The sequence below is a fragment of the Cryptotermes secundus genome, unplaced genomic scaffold (genome assembly GCF_002891405.2).
Source record: "Cryptotermes secundus unplaced genomic scaffold, Csec_1.0 scaffold426, whole genome shotgun sequence".
Lineage (NCBI taxonomy): Eukaryota > Metazoa > Arthropoda > Insecta > Blattodea > Kalotermitidae > Cryptotermes > Cryptotermes secundus.
The window spans coordinates 361,575-373,559 of NW_019744113.1; the positions used below are offsets into that span (position 1 = coordinate 361,575).

Consider the following 11,985-nt stretch of genomic DNA (forward strand, 5'->3'; position numbering starts at 1 on the left):
CACCCCCGACGGCGCGACGTTACCAGGAGTACCAGTTTACGACATAACTAGTGGAGGCGAGGAAGGATACCTCCACGGCCCCTACATGCGGAGTTACAGTGGTGACAGAGGCGGGCTGACTCCACGCCCCCCTGTACCACGGCATTACAGCGGCGGCAGCAGCGGGAGGGATACCTCCATGTCCCCCCTGCGCCGCTAGGGCATTACACCTTGAATAATAATAATAATAATAATAATAATATGTTCAGTATCAGCTACATGAAGCGATGTAAACCATTACTATATCCAAAGTTTCATAACCGCTGATCACACTGAGAGCGCGGTCCGAGTCGTGTACTTGTATCGTAAGCTCGAATCCCACTTGGTGGGTATCTGTCTGTCTGTCTACGTTTTCTTCTGTGTTTATGTTGTCCGGTGTAGGTAGAGGCCATGCGACCGGCCAATCCCCTGTCCAAGATGTGCAAAATATCTTATAAATAAAGTTCTGAAAGCCGGATAGCTGCAAGCTTGCAACTCATTTTATGTAGCGTCTTACACCGATGATGATAATAATAATAAAGACTCATCATGTCGACATGGATCATACTTATAGTGTGAACCAGACCGGCTCTGGTCACCATCTAATGCCGAGGTCAAGAATGGTGGCGCTGTACCTCCACTGCTCCACATGTATTCATTGCGTGGAGCGTAATTAATTAAGCATAGAGACATGTCTATCTTTTTTTAAGTTTCCAGACTGACATAGAAGTGTTCGCGAACTGGGATGACGTCAGTAATAATTATAATAAACAATAATAATACAATCCGAGTATCGTATTCCTGCTCTATGAGGCATGCTGGGAATGTGACGTCATTCAGTAGCGGCGGAGAGACAAAGAGAGATACAGTTCTGTCTAAGTTTATATGACTCTATTCCAGTGGCTGCTACAGTTCTGATGATACAGCGTCATTAACAGTCGGAAAATAAATGTAAGAAATGAATTTAGAGGTTTTTAACCAAATAAATACGTTAATTGATTAACTCTTCGACCCTAAATGTAGCGAACGCCTTCACGGTAAGCAGTATAGTGCACACACTTCCGCGCCAGCGATCCTAGAGCCTTACCTGAACTGCTCCTCATTTCTCCACCTTACGTGTATATGTCCTGAGGAAGGATACTCGACCGGACAGTAATAGTAGTAGTAGTAGTAGTAGTAACAGTGCTAAGTTTCAGACCTATTTTAAGTGCAGTATATAAAACGAAAATAATATTTATAAATCATTACGCTAAAAATATGTATTAATAAAAGACCTCCTGCCGGTCACGGTAGCCGAGCGGTCTAAAGTATGTACTGTCTTCGCTCGCTCGGAAACTGGGATCGTGGGTTCGAATCCCACTCAGGGCATGGATCTTTGTGGTGTTTTTCTGTGTTTGTGTGCAGGTAGAGGCCTTGCGACGAGCTGTTCACCCGTCCAAGGAGTCCTACCGAACGTGTAAGATCTAGAAAAACCGAAGTGAACGGAGAAGTTCATGGAGGTAGGCCTAGGGCCACTGGGGCTGTAGTTCCAAGGAAAACAAAAAAGACCTCCTGTTTTACAGATTGTGACTTCGGTTCTAGTTTCTCTAGCGTTGTACAATTTGGGCGTAAGTAGGACGGGTACTTTCATGTGTTTTTGAAATGCCTTGTTCTGAAAGGACTTACTTGCTTACTCATGGAGCTGAGCCCTTCTGGAGTAGCTGCCAATTCTGCAGCTACTCAAGAATTTCCCCGCATTTTATGGAACCCGAAGGTTCATTACCGTGTTCACAAGAGCCCTTTCTGAACGGACTGCCTAGAAAAAAAAAACTTCTTTTCTACCTTTCGTTTTTCTTCCTATTTCCATCCAGTGTTTCTTTCTCACCACCTTCCTTCTTTCTCTTTTGCTTCTTTCTGTTCTCTAGCGCTTTTTCTTACCCTCCTTGACGGATGTGCTACCGAGGAGGCTGGTCTACCGATAATGCTCTAGACATAATCGGGAGGTACTCGATTCGAATCTACGGCCGGGCACCGGCTATCATAACTAAGGGTTTTCATGGAATTTCTTAGTTGTTCATGGAAATTACGTGACAGTACCAAGATTATGGCACAACTGCTTCTTTCCTTATCATCATTCACCAATCACCCTACTATTCAACGCTATACAGGCTTTCCCAGGAGTTTGGTGCCATACTTCAGGAGTGTACTGAGGGTTCCCCATAGAATAACTTTGAAATAGGAACCCATGTCCGCAAACGTAAAATAGCAGCGCTATGGCGGCATTTAAAATCATTTCGTTTAAACTTGGCGCCTCAGTGTCGAACTGCATTGCATAGAGGAACAGCTATCCACCAGCACCCGTGCCATTGCCAAAATTGTGGAGACATCAAAATCAAGTGTTTGGAGGATCCTGCATGACCAACAACTTTATCCGTAACATCCAACGCGAGTCCACGGCGTAGGTCCAGCTGACTTCGTACCGCGAGTTCAATTTTGTCAGTGGATACTGAACCAGTGTTTACATCAGCCCAACTTCCTGAATCACCTGTTATTCACAGACGAAGCGCAGTTTACTAGAGATGGCTGGTTCAACTGTCGAAACAGCCACGTTTGGGCTGACGAAAACCCCAACGTTACTGTAGTTGGTTACCACCAGGCACAATTTTCTGTCAATGTCTGGGCGGGCATCATTGGTGATCACTTGATTGGGCTTTTCCTCCTACCATCGCGACTCAATTGGCCCTTTTACAAGGTGTTCCTGGATGTATCCTTCCGACTTTGCTAGAAGACATGCCTCTGATTGTGCGGAGGCAAATGTGGATGCAGCATGACGGAGCGCCGTCACACCTCAGTACTGTATCACGAGACTACCTGGAAGCTGCTTTTCATGGTCGTTGGACAGGAAGAGGAGGCTCAGTGCCTTGGCCACCCCGATCCCCAGACTTGACACCTCTGGACTATTTCGTCCGGGGCCATGTGAAAAGCCTGATCTACGACACGCCTGTGGGTAATGAATTCGAGCTTTTGGCCAGAATACTTGTTGCATGTGACGTATTCCGTGAGACACCTTTAATATTTGAAAGGGTGCCCCAAAGTTTCTTTCGTCGATGTAACGCATGCATTGAAAGTGGAGGACGCCAATTCCAACATCCACTCTAGCAGGTGAGTCTTAAGAGTTTGGAGGGGGTAATATGCCTGTGCATGCACCAAGGTTAAACAAAATGATATTAAATGCCGTCCTAGCGCTGCTATTTTACGTTTTCGGACATGGGTTCCTGTTTCAAAGTTATTCTATAGGGAACCCTCAGTACGCCCCTGAAGTATGGCACCAAACTGGGACACTCTGTATAAGTGTACATACCCACAGCATCGTAAAATAAACCACAGAACTACAATCTTGTTTTCATAACTTTCGATTTCATGTTCATAGGAGCGTGCAACCCAAGGACAAGTCGCTCGCGGTTGGACTGGAGCTCACTCTTGTGGGTCTCGTTGCCTACATACCTGGAAACTTGCTGTATCGACTGATGGCAGGTAACCGTCAGCCATTCTTTCCAAATACGTAGCGCAGCACTCGTGACAGGATGCGTGCGCAACCAGTAGCAGATCCTGACCCACACTGCTATGGCCTCTATGGCCTCTATACACAGTTCTCTGACTGTTTTGGACCGTCGTGTCTCTGATCTGCGGAGATGACTCTGTGTTTGTTCCTGAAATTTGATTGCAGTTCTAACCCTGTCAATCTCTCTCCACACACACACACACGCGCACGCACGCACACACGCGGATTTATAGCAGGTTTCTTTTTTCCTTGGCACTACAGCCCCAGTGGGCCTAGGCCTACCTCCATGAACTACTCCGTTGACTTCGGTTTTTCTAGATCTTACACATACGGTAGGACTCCTTGGGCGGGTGATCAGCTCGTCGCAAGGCCTCTACCTGTACACAAACACAGAAAAACGCACACACACACAAACTAAACATCCATGCCCTGAGTGGGATTCGAACCCACGATCCCGGTTTCCAAGGGAGCGAAGACAGTACATACCTTAGACCGCTCGGCTACCGTAACCGGCTTATAGCAGGTTAAAATTGCATTATTTTCTGGCAAAGGTAAAGTTACCCCTGGACTTAATCAATTAAACACCATGCCATGAAGAAGTTTTGGGGGAGTAGAGTTATACCTCCACCTTTCTTAATTTCGGTGTTAATGGAAATGAGTGGTCAGCTTCACGCCCCTGCCATTTTACCCTAAGGGTTCCTGAGCCAGTCCGGACGTTATGGATAAGGCAAAAATATTTTACGCTTGCCAGGAATCGAACCCCGATTCCTCTGTCGTCCAGCCCGTAGCCTAGTCGTTATGCCGGCTGTACGTGTAATTGTACCGGGTTCGATCCCGGGTCTGGTCAAGTGGAATTTGTGGTGGACAAAGTGGCGCTGGGGCGGGTTTTTTCCGAGTACTTCGGTTTCCCCTGCCAATCTTCATTTCACCAAATTCTCCATCATCATAATCACCCGGGGCAGGCTACAATAGACCAATCAGTGGCCGCCATGCCGAGTTGACCCAGTTGGACTCCACCCCCACCAAGTGAAATAAAAAAAAAGTGTAAGTATTATTAGCTCTTATTTTTTCGAAAATGTTAAGATATTTTTACCTTTCTCGTAGCAGACTTTTAACCCGCTGGAAATGGAATTTAGATGTTTCCGGTTATGACGTATTAACAAGTCACAAGGAATGACGCCGGTATTTCTGAGAATACTCCCAGTAAAAGAATAAATTTATCCCTGAGTTTAATTAATTAAGCACCACGCCTGAAGACCTATGGGGGGAGTGGATTTATAGCTCCGCCGTTCTTAGCCTCGACGCTAGGTACAGGTGAGTGGTGCTGCTCTCACCCGGAGAAACAGCCTTCGGTGCCCATTGTATTGTATACTGGATGGGCAGCACAGCCGATCTGGACGTTACGGAGAAGAGGGAAATCTGTTACCCCTACTCCTCCTTCATTCTGCCCGTAGCCCAGTCGCTATATCGACTGAGCTATACCGGCCCCCACGTAGCTCCCCAGTTGACAAGCTCAAACTAGAGTAAGATTTTGGTCAAGGCAAAAGGCCGGTTGAGATTAAGACCGCACGGTTCTACTCAAGAACACGAATTCTTAACTTAAGCGTACTAAAGCCACACGGTCACCACGTGACATACAGCGCTTTGATTCAACTGTCACCCATAAATTTATCTCATTTCCCCCCCTAATAATGTTATTGAAGTAATTGCAGTAGGGTCGGATTGTATAAAATTGGATCTCAAGGGACTAAAATGGGAGGATGTGGACTGGTTTCATCTGACTCAGGATAGGGACCAGTCGCGGGCTCTCGTGAACATGGCAATGAACGTAAGATTTGAGGCTTTCACGGCGGTGACTATGAAGAAAGCAGTCTTCTGGGATTTGGCACCGTGTATAAGTGGTGTTAACCGACGTTTCGGAGGAACGTATCGCCTCCATCTTCAGGGTAGAAGAAAAAGTATAAGAAATCTGCAAGCGACAAGACCGTGAGAACGGTAAAAGCAGACTGCTTTCTTCATGGCAATAAACGTTCGGGTTCCGTAAAATAATGGGAACATGTCGTTCTACTTAGCAAATGTCAGTTTCTTGAAAAGGGCCGTTTTCCCTGGAGTTATTGAGTGAAATCTACATCTTATGATTTGGAAACCTGGAACGAACTGCACTAATGAAAATTTGTGTTAATCTTGGAATGACAGCCCATCTACTGTAAACTAATATAATTGTGAATAATATTAAAATAGCTTTCCTTTGTAATACTAGCAGACATTTACCAATCAATAATAAAAACGTATCAATCAGAAGATAAAAAAGAGATTACCGTTTACGGATAGACCGCCTGTGTAGTCAAGGTTGTCAGAGTTCCTGGCTACAGATACAGAGGTCCCGGGTTCGATTCCCGGCGCTTACCAGTTTTTCTGAGAAGTAGTCGGTCTGAAATGGGGTCCACTCAACCTCGTGAGGATAATTGAGGAGTTATTTCAAGGAAATAGCGGCTCCTGTCTAGAAAACAGAGATTAACGGCCGTGGGGAATCCGTTGCGCTGGCCACGCGACACCCTCTATCCGCAAAAGTTGGCACTAACTACGCCGACAAGCGGCGGTCACTCGGTCGGTATAGTTCACTTGCGGGCTACAGGCCACGAAGTTGTTTTTTGTTTACCGTTTACGGATAATTTTTAAATATGAACAGTTTTAACCTATTTTGTCGTCATGACCGTGACTGTAGAGCTTAAGCTTACGAGATACTTACCAGTTGTAAAGTTAAGTTCCTTTTGCTGTTGAACCTTTCAAGATGGCCCCGAAAGCCGAAACATGTGAGGCCATATAAATAATTGGATTATTTAAAATAAATTTGTTTATGCTTGATTTCTTGTCTTTCATAGTGTAATGAGAGGATCATATTGTTCCAGACTCCTCGTGCATGTATCGGGGTGTGAGTGGTACAGAGGAATGTAAACTGCACGATGCTGAAAAGCTTGGACTTTATATCAACGTCACCTCAGGATGTGAGTATATGAAACTAGATATCAAGATAAATATACCAACTCACTCCACCCTACTGAACTCAACTGAAAGCGCTACATTCCACTCTACTCCTTATGTAACATCGGCAAGGACCGCATAGAAAACACCACTTCTAATTGTTATAGTTCAATTGTCGTGTAAATATGTTTGTCTGCGAAGCCTTTACTCAGTAACGGCTGCCGTATATTTGCATATTCCGCGCACGTTGCCTGGCAACGGGTCTACATGCTACAATATAATTCCTGATTCCTACATGACCGCAGTGACATGTATCCCGTCCTTTCGGTCAGTCCTACAGCGGGTACCATGCGGTGGGTCATGAGGCATAAAGAGCGTTGTTGAAACGGTAATGAAACGGGGTAGAGTTCTTAACCCCACACTCAACCCCCAACCTTGAGGACTAGGGACTGCAGTTATTCTGACCCCTATCCTTTGACCTGCCTGGCATGTTTGGCATACCAGGAGCTTACACCCCACTCCAGCCTAGGCCTCTGTGCGCAGACCTCTCCACGACAAGATGGTGGTCCTCGAAGAGGAGTATGTACAGTATACATACATACATAAATGGAGTATGTGATATTCTAACCAACGAGCTAGGAAAGTGCTGCATTGCAGGACTGTATTATACATCAAATGCTCAACTAGTGAAGCCGGATGCTCAAATACAAAACAGTAAACCCTCGCTGATCCTCTTATGCTTAATCCGCATGTCGGATAGTCCGGGTCTATATGTGAAAAATGCTGTTCACAGTTAAGGAGTGTTATGAACATCTAAGAATTGCGAGGGAAAGCCCAACTGAAGAATAGCAGCTGAAATCTGTTGAGACAAAATTTGACAGTTTCTTCAAACCTGCATTATTACGTTCAAAAACAAATACAGCTTCTCAGTCTTCTATACATGAATAAATGTGTATATCGTCGTGTCATTGGTTTTAAATAAAGACTCTACGATGAAATTTTTATATTTATTTTCATCAGCACTAGTTATTAAATTTTCCATTTGTTGGCTGAAACATGGACACTTAGGGCAGTAGATCAGAAACATCTGGAAAGTTTCGAAATGTGGTGTTGGAGAAGAATGGAGAAGATCAGTTGGACCGATTATGTGAGAAATGAAGAAGTGTTAATTAGAGTCAGTGAGCAGAGGAATATCCTACATGAAATAAGAAAACGGAAGGCTAATTGGATTGGTCATGTTTTACGCAGAAACTGCCTTCTAAAAGAAGCTATCGAAGGAAAGATAGATGGGCGGATAGAAGTGACAAGAAGACGAGGAAGAAGACGTAAGAAGATGCTGGATGACCTTGGGGACAGAAGAGGATACTGTCATTTGAAGGAGAAAGCTCTAGATCGCATTAATTGGAGGAATTGTTTTGAAAGAGACTGTGGACCTGTCGTCTTGACAGATTACTGATGATGATGATGATGATGTGTTCTAAGTGTTTTGTTATAGCTTAATCCGGATGTCCTCCCTCGTCCAATTAATCCGGATTACCAAGTATTTGCTTTATTCTCAAGAAGAGCCCTGCTTTACGGAATGAGCAAGTCATCATAAATTCTTTCCAAAACTTTTGTCTTACAAAATGAGGAAAATAGGTTTCCAAACTGACAAGTTTAGTTAGGCAAAAAAAATTAATTGAAAAAAAAGTAAAGCTATCCCCGTAACAGGCCGTGAAGACCCACAGGGTTGTGAGACGTCCCACATTATCTAGACAATCGGCTCATAGATGGCCGCACTTTACTCCCCAGGAAAATTATTTAATTAATTTCTGATACTCATTTCTGTTAGAGGCTGAGTAAACCCTAGGCCATAGTGCGGCCGTAAGGATTAGGTCAATTGAAACAAAAAATCCAATAACCTCATCGGGGCTTGAACCCGCGACCTTCCGGCTTGTAGCATAGTGCCTCAACCAACTACGCAACCGCGTGTCCCAAGTTTAGTTAGGTAGTTTAAATAATTTATTTTGCCCTTAAATACTGAAATATTTCACCTCTCTTTCAGGTCTAATGTTCGTCTGTGCCTTACTTAGTGGAGCTGTTTGGCATTTTGCTCGTGATCTGGACCTGTACAGCGACGAAGATGATGGTCTCGAAATGGCCGATTTTCCCAGAAGAAGGGATCCAAAGATCAGCTCGAGACATGCCACTCCTGCTGTAAAACGTCGCAAGGAGGATCCAGTCATGTCAGGAGAGGATGGTGTGACGCTGAGGAGAGAGGTAGAGCAAATGAGACAGCCAGAGGAACAGGAGTTCAGATTCAATCTTATGGATCTCAGTGATCACATGGAGGACAGCATGGAAACATCCTCTCCAAACAGACCGCTTAGTTTGTACTAGACTTACGGCAATACATGCAGGGTCTGTTAGGTTTTAAGATTAGGCTACTGTTCCTATGATAATATTAATAAAATTAATTTTGTATTTTATTTAATGACGTTGCCGGTAGTTCAGAATATATTTTCATGCATTTGAGTGATTCATTCGTGATTCGATTTATTGACCAATTAATCACTCACGACCCCTGACTATAATTTACGAATCACTGACACACACAGTCTATTACAGTGTCCACTAGCCGTTTCTTGGTAACGGATTTTAACACAGGAACTATAACAGTCTCACTGAATTAAACACTTCAAAATTTCACACATGAAGTCTTCACTTCGCAGCCGGAATTTAAACTGAGCGCTCTTCCAACTGACTGGCGGATATTTCACGTCAAGCACCTAGTCTTCTCTTCACCGCCTGACTATCAGCTGACTCAGTTATAAATTTCGTCTCGTTTATTACCTCTCGGCACGGGCCACATAGAAAACGCAGCTCTTCTATTGTTGTAGAGGCGTGTTTACGGCGCCATTACGCAGCAATTATCGCGGCGTGGATCACAGAGAACACAATTTCTCTGTTGCTGTACGACTGTTGCATGCATATCCATTACGACGGGAATGCGTTTACCGAGCCGTTGCCTTGAAACGGCGCGGATATATTTTCTTATCTCGCATTCGTTGCATAGCAACTATTCTACACGCTACGGTATAACTGGATGATAGTGAACGGTGAATTAGAAGCGGCGAGGAAGGAAGCCGTGACGGCTTAGTAAAATCCTGGCATTTGATTCGACGGATGTATTATAAATATCCCAGTAGAAATTCGAACTGGGTACCTCAGACATACAAGTCAGAAGTGTTAGTACCTGAGGCAGTTTTTTACCTTTACATGGTATCATAATCCAGAAAGCCACAATTTCAATTTTCACCACCGAGAAGACGTCAAGTCTTGTATTCTTCCTTAGCTTTGCCTGTCGGCCTATGTTATTCTGTGAATCACTAGCCCCCATTTCTGCATTTTTTGCGTGCAAGAGATAAGTAGAAGGTGGGCAAGAACAAGAACTAACCTCCTGCCTTCCTTTTACTCTAATTTAAATGTATGATACCACAAATAGAAATAAAACTTTAGTATGTATGTGTAACAAAGACAGTAAAACAATATAATTTGAGAGGCTGCGGTGCTGGTATTATAAATGGGAGTGGCTTATGAAGTGCTCTGTTGAGGTGGTCTCATATGATATGAAATACATACGAAATTTTATGACAATCGGTCTGGGAATTCAAGTAATATTACGGGGCTGTAATGTTGGTATTACTGATGGAGGAAATTTGTGACGTACCCCTTGAGATGACTTCATTGATATACATATCAAGTTTCATGAAGATTGGTACATGCGTTCAACCAATATTACGGTTTTGCGTCAGCAATTTGAGAGGCTGTAATGTTGGTATTACTGATGGGAGAGATTTATGAAGCCACTGAGATTATCTCTGGTGCCATGATGTATATAGTTGCGAAGTAGGTATTGAAATGTTGTAATGAGGGGATACTCCCAAACAAAAAAAAAAAACAACAACGTGATCTCATCAGCTTTCATTTATATTTTTAAAATAAATGTGGGCTAAAAATGGAACGACAAGTCGATTACCATCTCCAGTAAATGAAAATAATAATGGTTGTTGATCCACATTCGCAGATAATATATTTGGAAACCATGTTTATCCCCCACGAATAAACCTTTCCTCTTCTGTTTTACATTGCTTTACAGATTCAGAACACCTACAATAGACTTACATCTATTTAAGTATCCCTGTCGAATGTGTAAATAATATTTGTTTGATGAGATAATGACTGGAACTGCGCTCCAGCACCGCGAAGACGAAATTTAGTGCAAGAACTGCAATGCAATTTTCATACTTACAATGAAATAAATATTTGAATGTCGTTTTCTATTTGATTAGTTTCACGCAATGAAACGAAATGGTATTTTTAATAAATATAACTCTTTTATTATTAATATGCATATTTTATTAACATAAAACTATTCACAATAGCAGATTCAAACAATGGGTCTACATACCAGCTGTAAAACCATGCTTAATGTATATAAAAGTGTACCCCCCCTTCAGGTCTCTCTTTCTATAGTACAAGAATTATAATATCAAAGTCTTCTAGTAATGTGCACATAATGAATATGGGCATATGTAAGCATATGAAACATAATTCACACTTCAGACCATTGCAGTTAAATCTGTGAGTTGGAAATTTAAGAAAAATATAAACATATTAAAGGACCAAAATTATGTTTCTCGGTAAAAGCTGTCTAGTATTTACTTAAAAGCTTGACATAAATGAAGCATAAAACACTGCATGTAGAGTAAATCTGACGCAGCCTACTGATAAAACACTTTTAACAAATCATATGCGAATCTCCTGTAACATTATGATTGTATTCCATAAAGTGACATGTCATGCATTTCGCACTGTGCGTGTTAGCTGAACGGGAAGTCCTCTCCAGTGAGTAATAAATGATAATGATAATATAATAATATGATATAATGAAGATAAAGTTATTTCGTGAGAAGCTTCATCATTTTTACACTTCACACATTTTTTTTCTTTTTCACTGGCTCTACAGCCCCCTTGAGCCTTGGCCTCTGAGTTCTTTAGTTTCATGATCATTTTACAGACGGTAGGACTCCTTGGACGAGTGATCAGTTCGTCGCAAAGCCTCTACCTAAACACAGGGCAACACAAACACAGAATAAACACATGCACATACATAACATTCATGCCTTATGTGGGATACGAACATAGGATCCCGGTTTCCGAGTGAGCGAAGACAGTACATGCCTTAGACCGCTCGGCTGCTGTGACCGGCAGTGTATAAGAATATATAAGAATTCAATTCGTACCTCACAGGAAACAGAACCGAACCCACGATCCCGGTTTCCAAGCGAGCGAAGACAATGCATGCCTTAGACCGCTCGGCTACCGTGACCGGCACATAATATTATTACGGTCACTAAATCAAGGAGGATATGATGAGTGAAATATTTAATAAAGCATGAGGA

At 43.0% G+C, this 11,985-nt stretch overlaps 1 protein-coding gene across 7 annotated transcripts in view; it reads left to right on the forward strand.

Moving 5' to 3' along the window:
- The window catches only part of LOC111874460 (solute carrier organic anion transporter family member 74D), a 66,878-nt gene extending 56,397 nt beyond the window's left edge, over positions 1–10,481 (forward strand). For all 7 annotated transcript variants that reach the window (XM_023869983.1, XM_023869979.2, XM_023869981.2 and 4 more), the window contains 3 exons: positions 3,428–3,531; positions 6,469–6,564; positions 8,586–10,481. In XM_023869983.1, the coding sequence (XP_023725751.1) occupies positions 3,428–3,531; positions 6,469–6,564; positions 8,586–8,920 (535 nt within the window). In that variant the 3' untranslated portion in view covers positions 8,921–10,481. The remainder of the gene's footprint in view (positions 1–3,427; positions 3,532–6,468; positions 6,565–8,585) is intronic.
- Positions 10,482–11,985: the final 1,504 nt, after the last annotated feature.